Source organism: Hemicordylus capensis, chromosome 14 (assembly GCF_027244095.1).
Source record: "Hemicordylus capensis ecotype Gifberg chromosome 14, rHemCap1.1.pri, whole genome shotgun sequence".
Classification (NCBI taxonomy): domain Eukaryota; kingdom Metazoa; phylum Chordata; class Lepidosauria; order Squamata; family Cordylidae; genus Hemicordylus; species Hemicordylus capensis.
The window spans coordinates 15,844,576-15,864,635 of NC_069670.1; the positions used below are offsets into that span (position 1 = coordinate 15,844,576).

Here is a 20,060-nt window from a genome sequence, read left to right on the forward strand (position 1 = left end):
GTGGATCTTTCAGTGGTTCGTTTCCGGTGTTGACAGTCCATGATGATTTAGCAGGGCAAGCAGAGGTTTCCCTGGCCACCAAAGCATCTTCCATAATGGCCCCCTCATAAACCAGGACCCCAGAGACCTCTGCTGGCTACGATCCCGGAACCATTAATAGCGCAGGGGGTGTTTCCTCCCACGGTGACGGGCTCGCAGCTAGGGTACAGGATGGGTCCTGGGAAGGTCACGGCAATGGGGATTGGCTGGATCACCACCACTGATGGGGGGGTCCGGTTGTTGAAGGAAGGGAAGATTCTGGCCAGGGTGGCAAGGAAGCCAGAATTTCTAGCCAAGGCGCCAACACCGGAGCCGGAGCCGAGACCGCCATTGCCAAGGCCTGCTGATCCAAAGCCAACGACAGGGCTGGAAGCCCAGGAGGGGATGGTGCAGGCTGGTCCACAGTTAGTCATGTCTGAGTCGCAGGAATCAACCTGGAAGGAGGGCCAGAGATATGGTTAGGCATGAGAAGTGTAATGAGAAAAAACCCATATCACCATAAGACAGGGGTAGAAGACAGTGGGATGGCCCCTAGGTCAGAGGCTTTGAGAAGGAGACAGGACAAATGCATGGGAGAGGAGAGGCTCTTGCCAAAAAAGTGATCTGATTCTCCAATCAGTTGGATCATTTCCTTGGGACAAGCCCTGAAATAACCTTTGCACAACCTCAACCTTCCTGCCCTTAATGGCTCTTGGTCAAATGACTGTGTGGAACCTCCACCTTCAGGGGAGGTCTACCACTGAATACCAGGGAGGAGTAGCAGGCCAAGTTTCCTGAAGTTTGGCCCCTGTGGAAAGCTGGATGCTAGAGGTCCTCGAGCTTGGGTCTAATCCAGAAGAGTTCATCTGACGTTCTTAGAATGTAAGGGGAAAGAATACAGTTAGCTATATCTGAGTCTGGAAGAACACAAGATGGAGCAGCTATAAGGTGATGCACAAAAAAATTGTGCATAATTGTTGGCAAATAGATGGAGTACCAGATGGAGTACCAGATAGCGTGAAAGACCCTAGCTCAGATGCCCCCTAGGTCAGGCACTAGACAAATGCATTGGAAAGGAGAGGATCTTGCCGAAAAATGATCGGATTCCCCAAATATCCCTGCGCTAAACCTTGGGTCCTCTTTGAATTGATTTTGAATTTTATTTATTGATTGGAATTGTAACCTTCCAGCCCCAGCAAGGGATGCCTGATAACCACTAATGGGACCTCCAAGTTCAGGGAGTACTGCTGAATACCTATTCCGGGGGGGTGGGGAGCAGCAAGAGAAGACTGAGGCTTGAGAGCTCCCTCGTTTGGCCACTCGGGGGAGCCAGATGCTGATGGGCCTTGTTTCTAAGCCAGCAGAGTTCTCCTGCTGTTCTGAGAGCGTACGGGAGAAGGAAATGCATGAAATAGCAGCTCTTGCAAAAAGCTGCCTTGCGCTGAGTCAGACCATTGGCCCTTCTGTCTCAGTATTGTCTACATAGAAGGGCGGGATCTCTCCAGGATTTCGGGCAGGAGTCTTGCCCAGGCCTTTATGAAGATACCAGAGACCAAGCTGGGACCTGAAGCATGCAAACCACATTCTCCACTGATCTACAGTGGCAGGCAAGAGTTTGCTGGCAATATGGATTCACTACCCCATCCAGCAAAAATAAAATATATCTGTTATTAATTTCTGAAGGAGCTGGGAATGTCATGATCCTTAAGGATGCATAAACAGAGAACCTGCAGGGGAGAACATAGGAACATAGGAAGCTGCCATATATTGAGTCAGACCATAGGTCCATCTTGCTCAGTATTGTCTACACAGACTGGCAGCGGCTTCTCCAAGGTTGCAGGCAGAAATCTCTCTCAGCCCTATCTTGGAGAAGCCAAGGAAGGAACTTGGAGCCTAGATGCTCTTCCCAGAGTGGCTCCATCCCCTAAGGGGAATATCTTACAGTGCTCACACTTCTAGTCTCCCTTTCATATGCAAACACAGTGGATCCTGCTTAGCTTAAGGGGCCCAGTCATGCTTGCTACCACAAGACCAGCTCCATAAGACCGGCTCCATAAGATCAGAGCACCAGCAGACTCATGATAACCCGCAGATATTGTTATTTGTTTGTTTGTTTATTCCATTTCTATACCACCCTTCCAAAAATGGCTCAGGGCAGTTTACAGAGAGAAAAATAAATAAATAAATAAATAAATAAATAAATAAATAAATAAATAAATAAATAAATAAATAAATAAATAAATAAATAAGATGGCTCCCTGTTCCCAAAGGGCTCACAATCTACAAACAAACATGATAGACACCAGCAATAGTCACTGGAAGTACTGTTCTGGAGGTGGATAGGGCCAGTTACTCTCCCCCTGCTAAATAAAGAGAATCACCACGTTGGAAGGTGCCTCTTTGCCAGGATAGCAGGGGATATGTTGTTGTTTCACAAAAACATGAAGAAAAGAAAAGCTAAGTGGGGCAAAAAAAAAAAAAAAAGCTCAAAACTACAGTGTAACTCAATGGAGTGGAATGTTTGCGGATACAGAGGGTAGTTAACAAACAAGCAGGTGGGCAGAGCTAATGCCACTCAGCCCAGTGGGGAGGAGACATTGGACCAAAATTAGAAAATTGGATAGCCTGAACAATAGTCAAGAGAGTCACACCCCCTTCTGCTTCTGAGGGACAAAAATGCCTAAAACGTCCACCATGCTGAGGTACAGGTAACACGTGCACACCAGGGATAGCCTGAAATGTTTTGTTGCAGGCCCATACTTGCAAATAAATATATTTTTAAAACTATCAAAGAAAGATGTTAAAATTCAATCAAAAATGATAGGCTGTACAAAGAAGCAGGCTTCACACAACAGATCTTACCTGTCTCTCCAAGGAGCAGAAAGCAAGAGAAGGATGAGGATTGAGTGAAGCTGTGAGTCAAAGGTGTCCATGGTGTGCCTTTATATACCTTTAGCAGCACCATCCCCGGTGAAGAGGTGGGGCTTCAGGTCTGCCATCATAATTAGCAAACAACAAATTAAATTGCCCCCTCAGCCTCACACTCCAAATTGATTTTAATATCCATGATGAGGCAGGCTGTTCTGCTTTGAATAAAAGCTACCATTAACTTCTCACAAGACCATCCCTGAGCATTTCCTGGGAAGATGCCACCACCTTCATTTACGATCAAAGCAAGTAAACATGCCTTTGTGAAGATGCTAGTTTGCCCAACCCATAACTTCATTTTTAAGGCATGTTAATTGTACCCCCACAAAATTGTAACCTCTACCCCAAAAAACCATCTTGTGCTAATCCCAACGATCGGAAGAACAGATAGGCAGTCAGACAGTCAGACAGACAGATCGATATGCTAAGGGAAGGAGGGAGGGGAATAAGAGAAGGAAGGAAAAAGAAGGTGACTTCCAAAGAATGGATGAGAAAAGTTTGGAAGTTACTGTTTAGGGGAAATCTGAGAATTTTCCAGGGAATCGAGAAGAAGATCGATACGATGAGTCAATTCCACCAAACTTAAGCCAGAGATGCTCCTCTTCTTGAGGATGAGAAGATGTTCTCTCCTAGGTCAGGTTCAGATGACCACTGGAAAGTAAGGTCATGGGAATGGAGGTGCCCAGCACAAATGGTTCGTTCCAAAACAGTTCTCCTCAAACCAGGGCCGGTTCGGAGGTTATCGCACGAGCCAAACTGGGGATGGTTCAGTCAGTGATCGAACTGAACCAGGCCCGGTTGGGGTGAACCAATTCAGAAAAAGTAAAGGGCAGCCAGGCAGTGGTGGAGAGAGGGGTAAAAATCGCCTTACCTTCTACCTTTCTCACCGGAACCCAGAACCAAGCCACCACTGAGCTGGCAGCTTGGTAAATGAGGGGGAGAGGATTTGTGGCCATGCCAGGCAGGGAAGGAGCCACACCATGCAGGCAAGGAGCTTTTTACCTCTCTTCCTGCCCCTGCCCAGCCATCTCTTAGCTTTGTGAGGGTCCCCCACACCCTGTATTTGTAAAGGGGAATGTTCACCAGATTCCCCTTGACAAGTATATTGGCTGCCCAAACCGCTGAGCCAGTTCAGCCAAACTGACTGGACCAACCAGTCGGTTTGACCAAAACAGTTCGGAGAAATGCGGTTTGGTTCAAATTGATTTGAATTCTAACCAAACCACTTTTTTGGGTTCGTGCACACCCCTGCCCAGCCAGCAAATGTTCCCAAAGTAAGAAACTACCTCTGTTCACTTTCACATTGTCCAAAACCACAGTACTGTTGTCCTTCCACCACCCGACATTTACCGTCCAGCTTTAAGGGTTGACTACAGATTTCTGGTGGCAGAAGGAACCCAACACTGGTGACCCAATATGGTGGGAAAAGACATCATGGAAATGTCACCTTGATTTCTGGTGTTTGTAGGAACCCACTCGTAGTCGGACGCCAAAGGGGAGATTTCCTCAAGAACCAATCTCCAGTGTGTGAACAAGTCGACCATTTCATAACCAACTATGAGGGAACATCAGATCATGCCATCCCCCCAACAAAGAAACATTTCTAGGTCCTCTCACATGAAGAGAAACCATGTCCCCTGATGGATGAAATATGTATACACCTTTGTAGTTTGCTATTGCTTTTGGAGATGCTCCCATATGGACGATCAAGAAGACTAGCAACATTATTTGAAGTGGGGGAGTTTTGGGGTTGGGAAACTGCCCTTCTGTGACTGGCAGAGACCTTCCACTAGAATCCAGAAACCTTTGGAGCCCAAGTGTCTGTTGCTTAGAGGCTGAGTGTCATGAAAGGGACTCTTGGTTGATCTAGAGCAAGGGAGGAGAGGAAGGATGAAGCCTGAGGAGGAAGGATAATCTCTGGAATCAATGGTGGTTACATGTTAATTAAAACAGACAAATTAGCTCAATGGGTCTGGTGGAAGCTCAATAACACTGTCACCCTTTTGATATTTGGTGTGGTATTCGTCTAGTCATCAGGAAGACTTGCTGACTCATCGGCTTGGAGTGCCCACACAGGGACATTTGGCATCTTCGTTCCACCTCAGCCTGGCCTCAATGTGCTGGCATCATTAACTCAGAATATTATGCACTTTGATCTTTGAAAATGGCCAAAGGATGCCCAACATCTGAGGCACCAAATGTTAAGGTTCCTTCTAATGCTCATGGGGATATTAGCCAAGAGGGTCACTGGCATTTTATTTTGTAGGGATGGCTGATGGGAAGGGAAGAGCTTCAAGCTTCCCTGTGGCAAAAAAAAAGGGGGGGGAGAGGAGGGGTAATTTCATATTCATGTCTCTGGGCGGTTGTTGTAAGCCGCCCAGAGATGTGAGTTTGTATGGTGTAGAAATATGTTAAATAAATAAATAAATTGATAGATAAATAAATAAGGTGAATTTCAGGTGAAATTCAGCCAATTGTGATCAGTGACCACACCTTGTGTTGGAAATGGTGTCTACTTCTTGAACTTTAGAAAACTTCTTGTGATCTTTGGAAAGATCGTAAGAACTTTCCACATGAAGAAGGTTCTCATCACATGAAGAAAGCGGATGTGGAAGAAGGTTGTAGAGAAGAAATGGACTCAGAGATTTAGAATGAAAATATAGTCTACTTCTTGCACTTTGGAAATATAAGAAAACACATCATGAAGTTTTCACATGAAGCACCTGCATGAAGAAGGTTCTTCAAGTTTCCACAAGAAGAAGGTTCATGTGGAAGAAGGTTGTAACAGAAGGAATGGTCAAGAGATCTGGGAAGAAAACTGAATCTACTTCTTGCACTTTGACCCCAACTGAATCTGGTAGAAGGTTTCCAAGAAAAGCTTGGGGAGTTTTTATGTCACGTCCTTCAGGCTTGTGAGAAGCTCATGGGAGCTTATTAAGAACTGACCAGCCTAACTCGTCATGGAGATTAAAATAATTTGGAGTGTTTGAGGCTGATAAGACATTTGGCTCTTTGCTAATTAAGACTTCAAGCCCCAAGGCATGACCAGGAGCATTGGTCCTGGAAGTATATAAAGGTACACCACGGATGCCTTCAACTCACAGCTCCACTTGATCCTCATTCTTCTCACAGCTTCTGCTCCTTGGAGAGGAAGGTAAGGTCTGTCGTCCACGGTCTGCTTCTTGGTACAGCCTATCTGAACTTTGACCTCTTCCTCTGATTGTCCTGAAAATATGTTTGTTTGTGTTTTTTGTTTGTTTGTTTCTTTGTTTCTTTGTTTGTTTGTATGGACCCACAACAAAAGGCTGCAGGATAGACCTGATATTCATACATTGCCTGTGCCTGTGCTTGATCACTGGGAAAGCTTTAGGCTCCTTTCCCCCTCAGAAGCAGAAAGGGGTGTGACTGTCTTGAGAGAGTATCCTTCATACTGAGAAAATTTCAGTTCTTTTTGTCTTGGCGCCAGGGGGACTGTCTGCTTATCCAGATGGGTTTCAATGGGTAGATGACATGGCAAAAAGAACCAGTGAAAGATGCATAGTGAAACATTCCTTGCCCCCACCTCACTGTTATGTTCCATCAGCTCGGTCCACCTGATTGTCTGTTAACTGCCCTCTGAGTCTGCGAACATTCCATTCCATTGAGTTACCTTGGGGCAGGTTTGGCATGCCTCCCAGCCCTTATCTTTTCTTTTCTTCCAACTATGTTCTGACTCAGTAGAAGGAAGCTTCCTGCTAGAGCTGCTGTTTAATACCTATTCTATCCCCTTACATTTTTTGGCAAGAGCCTCTCCTCTCCCATGCATTTGTCCCGTCTCCTTCTCAAAGCCTCTGACCTAGGGGCCATCCCACTGTCTTCTACCCCTGTCTTATGGTGATATGGGTTTTTTCTCATTACACTTCTCATGCCTAACCAGATCTCTGGCCCTCCTTCCAGGTTGATTCCTACTACTCAGACATGACCAACTGTGGACCAGCCTGCACCGTCCGCTCCTGCGCTTCCAGCCCTGTCGTTGGCTTTGGATCAGCAGGCAGCTACAGCCTTGGCAATGGCGGTCTCGGCTACGGCTACGGAGGTCTCGGCTACAGAGGTCTCGGCTATGGCTACGGTGCCGGCGACTTGGCTGAAACATCTGGCACCCTGGGCACCCTGGGCAGAGTCTTCCCTTCCTGCAGCAACCAGATCCCCCCAGCAGAGTTGGTGTTCAAGCCAGCCCCCATTGTCGTGACCATCCCAGGACCCATCCTGTCCCCTAGCTGCGAGCCCGTCACCGTGGGAGGAAACACCCCCTGCACTATTAATGGTTCCGGGATCGTAGCCAGCAGAGGTCTCTAGGGTCCTGGTTTATGAGGGGGCCATTATGGAAGATGCTTTGGTGGCCGGGGGAAACCCTGCTTGCCCTGCTAAATCATCATGGACTGTCAACACCGGAAACGAACCACTGAAAGATCCACGACGTTCTATCTGGGTATCGGTCACAGTGTGCTGAGCCGATTCTCAATTCCATGTGATGTCCCTTGGAATTGGGGAGGACTCAGCACCCTTAGGAATCAGGCCCAGACTTTCTCTCACATGCCTGCTTTCTCTGTCAATTTTTTATTCATTTCTTCTGTTGTTCATTTATTCATGTCAGCCTCTTGGTACCCTCCAGAAGAATAAAGAGAAAATATGTCCTTAAAATTTGCCACCAATTCAGTTAGGAAATCAGGAATTCTGCAAACGAGGGAGGAAAGATTTCCTTCTAAATGTAGAGGATGTCATGATGAAATGTAGAGGAAGGGAACTGGTCTTGTGGTAGCAAGCATGATTTGTCCCCTTAGCTAAGCAGGGTCCACCCTGGTTGCATATGAAAGGGAGACTAGAAGTGTGAGCACTGGGAGAGATTCCCCTTAGGGGATGGAGCTGCTCTGGGAAGAGCATCTAGGTTCCAAGTTCCCTCCCTGGCATCTCTGATAGAGATTCCTGCCTGCAACCTGGGACATGTGTCTGCTAGTGTGTGTAGTCAATACTGAGCAAGATTTACCTATGTACATATCGCAGTTGCCTATGTTCCTATGTTCCTCCTCTCTTTTTGTTTTTGAAAGTTCCACAGTGGAGAACTGGTTCCCTCACAGGTATCCTATGTGCTTCATCCTCTTCAAAACTGCTTTCTGAAAAAATGTTCACTCAAATGTCTTTCTCCCCCATTCTGAATAAATCTTACTGTGCATCATAATATTGACCTGCTCTGCTTTTATTTTAATGTACATATTCATATAAAACAAAGTCTGGTATAGAATCTCTTGGAATAAATCGGTTCGCTCAGTTAAACGAACAGAAATACAACAAATATTCATATACTGCTTTACTACACACACACAAAATGCCAAAGTGGTTTACGTAGATATACATACATACATAAAATGGCTTCCTGTCCCCAAAGGGCTCACAATCTAAAAAGAAGCATATGATAGACACCAGCAACAGCCACTGGAGGGATGCTGTGTTGGGGATGAATAGGGCCAGTGGCTCTCCCCCTGCTAAATAAAGAGCATTATCACTTTAAAAAAGTACCTCTTTATTCAGTTAGTGGGAGACCTTTGCTGAGTTGTTGTTGTTGTTGTTGTTACATTTATATCCCACTCTTCCTCCAAGGAGCCCAGAGCGGTGTACTACATACTTGAGTTTCTCCTCATAACAACCCTGTGAAGTAGGTTAGGCTGAGAGAGGAGTGACTGGCCCAGAGTCACCCAGCTAGTTTCACGACTGAATGGGGATTTGAACTCGGGTCTCTCTGGTCCTAGTCCAGCACTCTAACCACTACACCACGCTGGCTCTCTAGCATCTATTAAAGGCATCTGGCAGTTGACCAATGAGTATCAGGGATACAACCAGACAAGATTGCATTTCCAAAAAGGATTTGGATGGATATGGGAACTGTTAAACATAAGGGTTCATATTAAACCAAATTAATGTGATAATTAATCCTATTAAACCAAGTCGGACCCCTGGCACGCAGGAAACGAGGAAGTTTCCTTTTTACTGTCCTGAATGAGTGCTTGGTTGTGGTAATGGACTGAATGGATGGGAAAAAATGAGGCTCAACCCATATAAGACTAAGATAATGTTGGTTGGTGGGTCATCCATCTGAGAGAATGGTGTTCAGCTGTTCTAGATGGGGTTGTACTCCCCCTAAAGGACCAGGTCGGGAATCTGGGGGTTCTCATCATCAATCCAGCACTGTGGTCATTAGAGGCTCAATTGACCTCTGTGGCTCAGAGCACCTTTTATGCACTGGCTGAGACCTTATCTGTATGGAGATAGGAACATCAGAAGCTGCGTTATAAAGAGTCAGGCCCTTAGTCCATCTAGCTCAGGGTTGTCGACAATGAACAGCAGTAGATCTCCAAGGTTTCAGGCTCAGGGGTCTTTCCCAGCCCTACCTGGAGATGCTGCCAGAGATGGAACCTAGGACCTTCTTCATTTAAGATGCTTTTCCACTCATCCCCTAAGGGGAAATTCTTACAGTGCTTATATGTAGTCCCTCATCATGAGGGAGGACAGAGAATTGGCTTATTTTCAAGCAAATTGCAGAGCACTTGCTTATTTCTAACCCATAATGGAAAGAGAAACTGCTTGTTTTCAACCCAAGTTGTGGCCACTGATCACGATCTGCAACAACAATGGTTTAATCTCCATCCCATTGGGATGTGGACATCAACCCCTCCCTTTTTGTTTGCAGCAGGAAGAGATGACCACGAGTCATCTCTACAAAACAAAATGCCACCCACCCTCTGGATTGATTGCCTCTTTAGCATTACAAGGAAGCTTAGTATTTTGTGGCTCGGATGCTTGGAATTCTTCAGCCACTTTCAAAGAGCAAAATGAACATTCTGGGTCCATGGCACCAGCAGCTTAACGCCTGGAATCGGAAGATGTCGAGTCACCAGATGTCCCTGCATTGGCACTCCCAAGTCAATGATGCATCATCAAGCCTTTCTGATGACTGGGCAAATACCAGGCCAAATATCAAAAGGATGCTCGTGTCATTGAGCTTCAACTAGGGCCATTGAGCCAATTTGTTGGTTTTAATAAAGATCAAACCACCGTTGATTCCAGAGATTATCCTTCCTCCTTGGGTGTAGTGCTTCCTCTCCTCCTCCCTTGACCTAGACCAGTCGAGTCTCTATCCTGGCACTTAGCCTTTAAGAAATAGACACTTTGAGGCTATTCTCATGATCACTGGAAAGTGAGATAAGGGAGCTTAGCCCACTTTCCAGGGATCGTGGGAACCACCGGGCTCGCAGGGAAGCCTGGTGCTCCCAAGGCAGCTAGCCCGCCTAATTCCCCCTTCCCTTAAATGAGGTTAATGGAGCAACACACAGCAACACACGAATAGACCCCCCCGATCCCTGCAGCCCCCGCCAGCTCCATGACAGAGCCGGCAGTCATGCGGGTGGCTGATCCAGCCACCCAGGGCTGCCTTTTGATTGTCTGCAGGGAGAGTGGGCTAAGCCCACTCCAACACAGACCCAGAAGAAGCTCTTCTCACCAATCGTGAGAAGAGCTTCTTTATCTCAAAAGGTTTCTTTCTCCTAGAGGAGGTTCTCTGCCAGGCACAAAAGGATTAGGGTGAGGGTTTCCCAACCCAGCAACTCCCAGCCCAAAGGTCTCTTTTTCTTATGGCAGGACTTCACAATTTTGGCCCACCTGCAGATGTAGGACTATATCACCCCTGAGTATTGGCCACTGTGGAACACCATTGGTCCATCTAACTCAGTATTGTCTACACTGATTTGCAGCAGCACTCCAAGATTACAGACAAGAAACTTTCCCAGCCCTACTTGGAGATGCCAGAGCTTGAATCTGGGACTTTCTGCATGCCAACATTCAGATGTTCTTGGAACCTTCTGCTCTTCCCAGAGCGGCTCCATCCCGAAGGGAATTTCTTACAAGTGCTCAGATATGGTCCCCCATTCAAATGCAATCAGAGCAGATCCTGCTCAGCTAATGGGACACGTCATGCTTGCTACGACAAGATCAGCTCTCCTCCCATTAGGGGGATGGAGAGGTGGGGTTATGGCTCCCCAACTGTGGCGGCTATTTCAGTGGTGGTGGGGCACAGAAAGTTTAGTAGAGGGGAAGCGAAAACAGAAACTTAATAACAGTTTCCCCTTCCAGCTGCCTTGTCAGTTCTTTGAACTTGGGGAGCAGTGCCAACTGCCCACAGAACCTCACCTTGTTCTTTTGCAATGCCAGTCCAGTCCAAAATAAAACAGAAATTATTTATGATCTGATTATGGATGAGGGATACGATCTGGTGTCTGTTACAGAATCCTGGTTGAGGGAGGCTAGTGGCTCAATTTGGTCCCAGCTTCTCCCTCCAGGATACTTTTTAAAAGTCTGGGAGCCAGTGTAGCAGATAGGGTTAGGGTGAGGGTGAGGGTGAGGGTGAGGGTCAGGGTCAGGGTTAGGGTTAGGGTTAGGTTTCAGTTTCAGTTTCAGGTTAGGGTCAGGGTCAGGGTCAGGGTCAGGGTCAGGTTCAGAGACTGGCATTATTTGTCCATTTTCAAAGTGAGCCCCACATACAATGCACTGCAATAATCTAAACAGAAGGTTACCAGAGCATAGCTAGCTCACTAAACTATCTTCTGAGAGGAGATCTTAACATGTGGTAGCAAACATAAATTGTCCACTTTGCTAATCAACATTTGCTTTGTTTTGCACTTGGATGAGTGACTATATTTGAGCAGGGTACGATATTTCCCTTAGGGGATGGCACCTTAGCTCAGTGGAAGAACATCTGCATGCCTCCATGCAGAAGTTTGCAGGTTCAATCCCTGGCAACATCTCTAGGTAGGTCTGGGATAGTCTCCTGCCTAAAACTATTATGGGTAATACTGTGTTAAATGGACCAGTGGCGGGACTCAGTATAAGACAGCTTCCTCTGTTCCTGTCTTCATCCATGTAATGTCTCAGGCAGTGCATCAGCCAAAGCAGATAGAAGTGCTCCAAGAAGCTACTGAGGCTTTATGATCTGGACCGATGAGCACCTCCAGCTTGCAAACCTGGCCCTTTAGGGGGGATGCCGCCCCATCAGGAATAGGATGGACATCATTCACCCCGACAGATTAACCCCCCAAAACAATATCTCCATCTTCTCTCTGAGTCTCGGTTTGTCCACAAAGAACTGATAAAAAGCATCACAGCAGAACAAAGTCTCCGAGGGTTGGTTCGAATGGGAAGGAGCCTGAATCAGACTCCTCACAACACAGGACAGCTCTGCTGGACACGAACCCCCAGAACCAATGCGGGTAGAACAGAAGTGGGGTTTTGCCGCACACACCGCCTCCGCATAAACCTTCAAATGGGCTCTATGCTGCGTCCTGTCACATTCAAGCCGCATTCTCCTCCACTTGCACACCAGTCGCCTAACTTGCTGCTTCAGACCCCGCATTCTTCATATATGTTCAGCTCCTCCTACATTTCACTCAATTTCTATTTGGAAATGTGCTGTTATCCAACAAGCCTCATCTTCTGCCCCACTTAACCCCCAATGCACATTGTCGCAATGAGTCCCCATTTTCCCCACCTGGAAGTGGGATAGTGAATAGAGGTGGAGAAGTCCTCTCCTCAGCTTGTGTGCCCTTCCTCTCCACACTTGCCTCTGAGCCCTCCCACCTGTGGTTCTGTGTTCTCAGTCCAAAGCCCTCCCTGAGATCTGGAGACAGCCCCCACCACACAGTCATAAATTGGGCCAGGGGGTTTCAAGTAGACCAAGAGACTCGTGTTAGAGTGCAGCATGGATTTTATTGAAAAGGAGTGGAGGGAACAATTGTAGGAGATGAAGGTTGTGAAAATGATACAGGCAAGCTCAAGAAGAGAGTGGGGCTCCGTCTTGGAAAGGAGACATTCAGGAAACAAAGCGGAAAGGGGGGCAAGAGAGGGGTAGCGGACGTTAATACAGGAGCTGGAGGCTGGGAGGATGGTCCCAGAACCTCACAGCTCTTCTCACTCCGGGTCTAGATGCTCCGTCACAGAACTCGATGGTGGCTGTCCGTTCCTGGTCATTTCTGCTTTCATGGGGATCTTCTTTTCAGCATTAAGAGGTTTATACGCAGATGTTCCCACAGACGCTCCCACGGTGCCCCAGGAGAGATCTCCTTCCGTAATATCCACCCCCACTTCCAGGGGCTCCGTAACCCAAGCCAGAACACAGGATGCCAAGTAGACCGGATCCTAAAATCCCGGAACCCCCAATGGCACAGGGAGTGTTGCCTCCCACGGAGACGGGCTCGCAGCTAGCGGACAGGATGGCTCCTGGGATGGTCACCACGGAGGGAGGTGGCTGGATAACGACCTCTCCTGGGGGGAGCTGGTTGATGCAAGAAGGGAGGAGTCCCCCCAGGGTGCCCAGGGTGCCAGAATTTTCGACGGCTCCGTAGCCATAGCCCAGACCTCCGTAGCCAAGACCTCCATAGCCATAGCCGAGACCTCCATAGCTGTAGCCGAGACCGCCGTATCCAAGACCACCGGAGCCTGCTGACCCAAAGCCAACAACAGGGCTGGAAGCGCAGGAGGGGACGGTACAGGCTGGTCCACAGTTGGCCATTATCTGCTGGAGGTAAAGCTGAAAGAAAATAGCCTCAGTACAGTGAACTTTGTACTATCAGGAGTGCAGGAGATATTCTGGCTATCGAAATCATTGGCTGTAATTTCCTACTGTCCTTCAAGTCACCTATTTCCATCAATAACTCAAGTATAATAAAAACAACAACAACAACAACACCATAGGGACCACAGAAATCACCATCAGCCAATTACAAAACGCAGCTTTACTGGGAACAGCCTATATTCTGCGACGATATCTATAACAACTGACAATAAAATTCAGCCATCCCAGGTCCTTGGGAAAGACTCGATGTCTAGATAAAATGAACCAGTCAATGAAACCTGTCTGACTGTGTGAATAAATAAATAATAATAATAAATAACAAAAAAAACCTGCTTTTCAACAAATTTTTCATATAGAAAAATAATAGTACATAAATAAAGATGGCTGCCTCACAACTGGACAGTAAACCTAGATTGTTATTGTTTTATCTTTCACGTTATGTTGTGAATATATCTATGCATCTGAGAGACAGACTGCCCTCTCGTCATCTCTTCTGCCTTGTGGGCTTCACCCTGCTGCTGCACAGACTGTCTGATCCCTTGCTAAGGAGACATCTCTGGTGATCTGTCAGCAGGTGTGCTTTTCCACACATTTCCAAATGTGTGCACAGAACAACGCTTGCCAGGTTTGATCTCGAGGCAGCCAGAGTCCATGATCAGAACTCTCTCCCTCAGAGACCAGGGACGTCTGCCGTTCAAATACGACTCAGGCACAGATTCTTATACAAAGAAATCTTGCATCAACAGAGCACATTTTAGAGTGCCTGCTACAACATCTAACCACCTGCAAAATGCTCATGTCACTGGGATTTCAACCAATCTGTCCCAGTCCATGGTGTTTTGCTCTATGAAGCACAGCACCCTAACCCTAACCCTTTTCTTTTCCTTTCTCTCTTTCCCCCCTAATATCAAATCTCCTGCCTTCTGTCAAACATCTCCCCTTTTCTTCCTTCTCTGTTAGGAAAGGAAAAAGAAAAGCAGTGATGTCCCATTTCTCCTTCCTTCCTCTGAGGCCGTCCATGGCAGGAGGGGAGGCTGAGTGGCTGTCATGCCACCCCTCCAAATCTGCCACCCAAAGAGGCCTGATTCCACATGCCTCATAGGAGGGCCCGCTCTTTGACAGGTCTGTTCAAAGTGCCTCTTGACTTACCTACAGGAGTAGAGAACAAGAGAAGGAGAGCAGATCGAGTGAAGCTGATGGAAGATCTCAGGATGGGGAGGCCTTTTATACCATTTTCTCGGTGTCCCATGCTGGCCCCGTCAGCTTGGAGACACCACTTTGTGCCTGTGGTTTTAATTAGCAAGCAGCCCAGAGCCATTTGGGAACTGCATCATGCCCCCAAATTACTTTAATGAGTCTCAAAGGAGAGGTAAAGTGTTAGCATTTTGACACACCTGCACATTGTGGCTGGCACATTTCTGACACTTTGATCTTCTCCTTTGCATTCCTCAGCAAAAATGCATTTCCTTGTTTCCTTCTTCTGTGGCACTGACATCCAAAGGAGTTGGGGCCCTCTTCATTCTTCTTAAAAATGGCTGATCACAGGGGTTTGCATCCAGACTATGTAACTCAATGGTACTATTCAGGAGTTACTCAAAAGGACACCTTAATTTCCTTGGGATGTACGTTCACAAATTTAGTCAGTTTCAGTGAGTTCCAGTGAAATACCTGCCCTGTTTCATGCCCCAGATTCCATTTAGGATCATAAGAACATACAAAGATCTGACCTAAGGCCCATCTCCCAGTTTCACACAGTGGCCCACCAGATACCTTGACAAGCCACACAACCAGGAGATGAAGGCCTTCAATAAGCTTGTCCCCCGTGAATTTGTCAAATCCTGCCTTAAAGCCATCAAAGCTGGCAACTATCTCTACATCCCATGGCAGAGAGTTCCACAGATTTCAGTTTATATTTGTGCATTATCTGGAATATTCACAGGCCACTTTCAACCAACCAAAGTTCTTGAAGTGGTTTCCATAGGGAGAAGAGGGAGAAGATGGATCCCTCTCCCAAAGGGCTCTCAACCAAGGCAGCGTTGGATGTTGTAAAAATCCCCGTTGTACAGTGAGGAGGGAGGAGGGAGGAAGTCCCGCCCTGCCATATTACTCACCTGCATGCCTTCCTGCTCACGCTTACAGTGGGGCTTGTCTGAAGAGCGCAGAGCCCTACCCGTGATGGTGGGCACATCCATGAATGTGAGGGTGGATCGATCCAACCTCACCATCACAGCAGTGCCTATAATCACATAATCGCTTCCCTTTTCTGGCAAGCCCTTTTATAACCATGAGTGGCGTGGCGTGTGGATGATCGATGTAGCAGGGGTGGGACCCCCTCCCCCTTCATTCTGCTGTGGGGCTTTTGGCTCCAGTGGGGCTTTTGGATAACATCTGAAAGAAGTTTAAGTAACTCTCCAAACGACGTGCCGCAAGAGGACCTGAAGAAGGTTTCCTATCCGCAAGGGGATGACAATCTTAAAAAGAGACACAAGGGAAATAGCAGCGACAGCCACTGGTGGGATGATGTCCAGGGCTGGGTAAGGACTCTTGCTCTCCCCCTGTGCAGTACAAGAGAGCTGCCATTTTGAAAAGGCACCCCTTAACCGAGCTAGCAGGAATCCCTGACCTTTGCCTGAGGGGTAAAGGTCATATATCATTGATGTCCCATCTCCTCACTCTGCTTTGGAACCCAAAGAGTTCCCAATGTGGTTCCCAGAGCAAAAGCAGAGCCCCCAGGGCATGGGGCACACAGTCTAGAAAGTAACCCCAGGGATACAACCAGCAACAGCCAGTGGGAAGGAGGCTTTATTTGACTGAAGGGGGACAGTTGCTCTCCCTCTGCTCAGTACAAGAGAGCCGCCATTTTGAAAAGGAATATCATGGTGGGCTGAAGAGGGACAGTTGCTCTCCCCCTGCTCAGAACAAGAGAGCTGCCATTTTGAAAAGGGATATCATGCTAGGCTGAAAAGGGACAGTTGCTCTCCCCCTGCTCAGTACAAGAGAATTGCCATTTTGAAAAGGGGATATTACTGCTATGCTGAAGAGGGACAGCTCCTCTGCTCCTTTAACAGGTGTCTTTTTGGCCCTGTTGGTGAAGGGGAGTCCCAAGATGCCCGGATGATGGTTTCCTGTCCCAAACAGGCTTACAATCCAAAAAAGAATGCAAAAGAAACTGAAGAAAACCATGAGCAACAACCACTTGGAGGGACCCTCTGATGGGCTGTAGACGGCCTCAACCCACACATTTATCTCAACATTTCCACCAAACCCTTTGAGGTTTTGCTCAAAGAACTCAAAATGGTTTTGAAGGGACCAAAATGAATGTGTGTGGCGTAACTTCTCTTGAAAGAAGTAGAGGTGTTTTGCCTAAAACAAACCCTCTAAATTCAGCTCATCTTTTCCCAGCCTGTAGGCAGCGAAAATTTGGAGGAAATGTGTGAGATAATTCTCCAAGAGTTATCCTCAGTAAGGACCCTGAAATCTTCCCTTTTGAAAATTCAGCTTCTCTTTGCATGAAATTCAGCTTCTTCTTGCCTGAAATTCTCTTCTGAATTTTACCTCAGAACCAGTTCAGTTCCAACCTCAGCATTATCTCTGACCTGTCCAGTCCCAGCAAGAAGACAAAAGATATCCTAAACTGCCCTGAGCTGCTGATGCAAGAACATCAAAGATTTTCATTCCCGCCCTCTGGGGATTCCCAATCCCTATTTCTCAACATCAAATAAACTGAAGTGAGTTCAAGTCAGCAGATTTAAAAAGAAGCGAGAGATAGAAAAAATAAATGTGTGGAGAGGTGCTGGATGATTAGCATTGCATTTAGACAACAACTTAGTTCATCACCACAGCTATGCAGATGCACAGTAATTTTGGGACATGAAAGGAAACTTGTCAACAGCCTAAGGTTAGCTAGAATGATGGAGCATCCGAACCACAAGAGAGGCTGGGGAAACTGTATAAAAGCTCCACATTCCCTCTGTCCTTACATCAGCTTCATTCTACTCTCCTGTCTTCACTGCATCTTCTCAGAGAAGCCGGTAAGTCCATTTTCTTGGTTGTGTTTTGATAGAGTCTCGTTGACACAGAGCTTGGTGGATCTTCCACCTTGAGTCTTCTGTTCTTCAGAATATGGAGCGGTTGACAGCTAGTCTAGGATTAGTGTGCCACTTAATGCCAGGCAATGGGGAGCAAAAGTGGGAAGGGGCTATTTTCTTTGTGCCAGGCTTTGTGGACCTCCCAATGGTATCTTGTTGTCTGCTGTTGGAAACAGGAGGCTGAACTGGAAGGATTTTAGTCTGATCCAGCAGTTCTCTTGTGTTTCTTCTCAGAGGAACAATGGATGCTGCCCTATATTGAGCCAGACCATTGGTCCTTCCTGCTCAGGACTGCCCAAACTGACTGGCAGCAGCTCTCCAAGTTTTCTGGCATGGGTCTTTCCCAGACCCAGCTGCAGGTGCCGCCAGAGAACCTTCTGCATGCAAAGCAGATGCTCTGCCATGAAGTCTACACTGGATGACACCGGTTCTCCAAGGTTTCAGGCGGGGATTTTCTCAGCCTCACCCGGTGGTGCTGCCAGGGATGGAAGCGTTCTGCATGCAATGCAGCTGTTACACCACTGATCTGCAGCCCCATCCTCTTGCTCAGGGCTGCTCAACTTGGGTCCTCCTGCAGATGTTGGCCTACAACTCCCATAATTCCTGGCTGTAGACCACTGTGGTTGGGGATTCTGGGAGCTATAGTCCAAAAACAGTGGGAGGGCGAAAGTTGAGCAGCCGTGCCCAAGCTCTTCACTTGGTGGCTATATATGAGAGGAGTGTATAGTGGTCAGAGGCCTAAATATGAGCAAGGGTGGAATCCTTGCTTGTGAAGACAATGCCACCAGAATTTGGCCAATCTAGCTTTGAAATTTCACAGGCTTTGGAGGTGGGAATACCTTCTTAATGCATGCAAGCCAGAGGAAATGAAGTGAAATGAAATTCTGAAAACCTCACCAGGTTTCACTGGTGGCATCTTGGCTCCTGTGATGGTCCGAGCAAAGTAACAAGATCCACGACTGAGTCAGGGAGTAGGAGTTCATTTCTGATGCCTTCTGTTCTGCCAATCTTACAGACTCACCTCCAGATTTCCAGCCATGGTTTTTAACTGCGGAGCAGCCTGCACCGTCCCATCCTGTGCTTCTACCCCAGTGGCAGGTTTCGGCTCTGCATTGAATGGCTTAGGCTATGGCCTTGGTGGTATTGGCTATGGATATGGCCTTGGTGGTCTTGGCTCTGGCTCTGGCCTTGGTGGCCTTGGCTACGGAGGTCTGGGCTCTGGCTATGGAGCCGTCCAAACTTCTGGCAACCTGGGAACCATGGCCGGAGTCATCCCTTCCCCCTTCATCCAGCTCAACCCAGCAGAGGTCGTGTTCCAGCAACCCCCCTTCTTGGTGACCAACCCAGGACCCATCCTGTCCGCTAGCTGCGAACCCGTCTCCGTGGGAGGCATCACTCCCTGCGCCATTGGTGGTTCCGGGATTGTAGGATCTGGTCTCTATGGGGGTCTGGGTTATGGTTATGGAGCCCTTGGAAGGAGGAGTGGATATTTTGGAAAGAGGTCTCTCCTGGGGCGCCGTGGAAGCGTCTGTGGGAATGTGTGCAAATAAACCTATTAAAGCCAATAGGAATTTCCACATGACCATAGAAACGACCAGGAATGGGCAGCCATGACCTAGAACTGTAACTGACGTCACCCACCTAGATTCAGCCATGATAAGAGTCTGCTCTCCCATCCAGCGTCAACAGTAGTTTCCCATTCTCAGCATGTCTGAAACTCAGGACCCAAGTTTTCTTGACTCTATTTTCCTGTCGCCCTCCGAGTCCCTCCAACATTTTCATCTCTCTGTGCTAATTTCGCTCTCTCATCTCCACTAAGATGTAGGCTTCTCTCTCGGGGAAAGAGCCTCTGCGTTTGATGTCTGTACATGAATCTGGAAAGATTTGCCAGCCTCGGACTTGAAGGAGAGCCCTTGGTTTCTTTCCTCTTTGCTTGTTCTAGAAGATTCTAAGTGAGGAAGCTGTTCAATTTCTGCACGACTCCTGCTCTTTTTTGCTATTACTGTCAAGTGTACTGCTGTTTCTCTTGCCTATTAAAGCATTTTCTGCATCTCAACTCCAGTGTCTATGAATTTGGTTTCTTCACGTTCCTGTATGTTGTACACCAGTAAAATGGTTAGGGCCAAGTCCAGAGGCCAGGTCCAGAGGCCTGGTGGGGTGGAAGATCCTAGGAACACAGAAAGTTGCTTGATGCTGAGTCAGGACCCTGGTCCACCTCGCTCAGTATTATCTGCTCTGACTGGCAGCAGCTTGTCAAGGTTTCAGGCAGGAGTCTTTCCTGGCCCTACCTGGAGATGCCTCCTGGGACTGAGCCTGAACTCCTGAATGCAAAGCAGATGCTCCAACCCTGAGCTACAGCCCCATCCTCTAAG

General features: G+C 47.5%; 2 protein-coding genes across 2 annotated transcripts; one reads left to right on the forward strand and one right to left on the reverse strand.

Annotated features, from left to right (window-relative positions):
• The first annotated feature begins 6,903 nt into the window (after nucleotides 1-6,903).
• On the forward strand, nucleotides 6,904-19,381 carry LOC128337293 (shematrin-like protein 2). The gene is made up of 2 exons (XM_053278095.1): nucleotides 6,904-7,273; nucleotides 18,781-19,381. Exons 1-2 carry the CDS (start codon nucleotides 6,904-6,906, stop codon nucleotides 19,236-19,238), a joined length of 828 nt encoding a protein of 275 aa, XP_053134070.1. The 3' UTR covers nucleotides 19,239-19,381.
• LOC128337487 (scale keratin-like) lies at nucleotides 12,810-14,788 on the reverse strand. The gene is made up of 2 exons (XM_053278539.1): nucleotides 14,750-14,788; nucleotides 12,810-13,555 (listed from the first exon to the last, which is right to left on the reverse strand). The coding sequence occupies exon 2, from the start codon at nucleotides 13,535-13,537 to the stop codon at nucleotides 13,037-13,039; it is 501 nt and encodes a 166-aa protein (XP_053134514.1). The 5' UTR covers nucleotides 13,538-13,555; nucleotides 14,750-14,788; the 3' UTR covers nucleotides 12,810-13,036.
• Nucleotides 19,382-20,060: the final 679 nt, after the last annotated feature.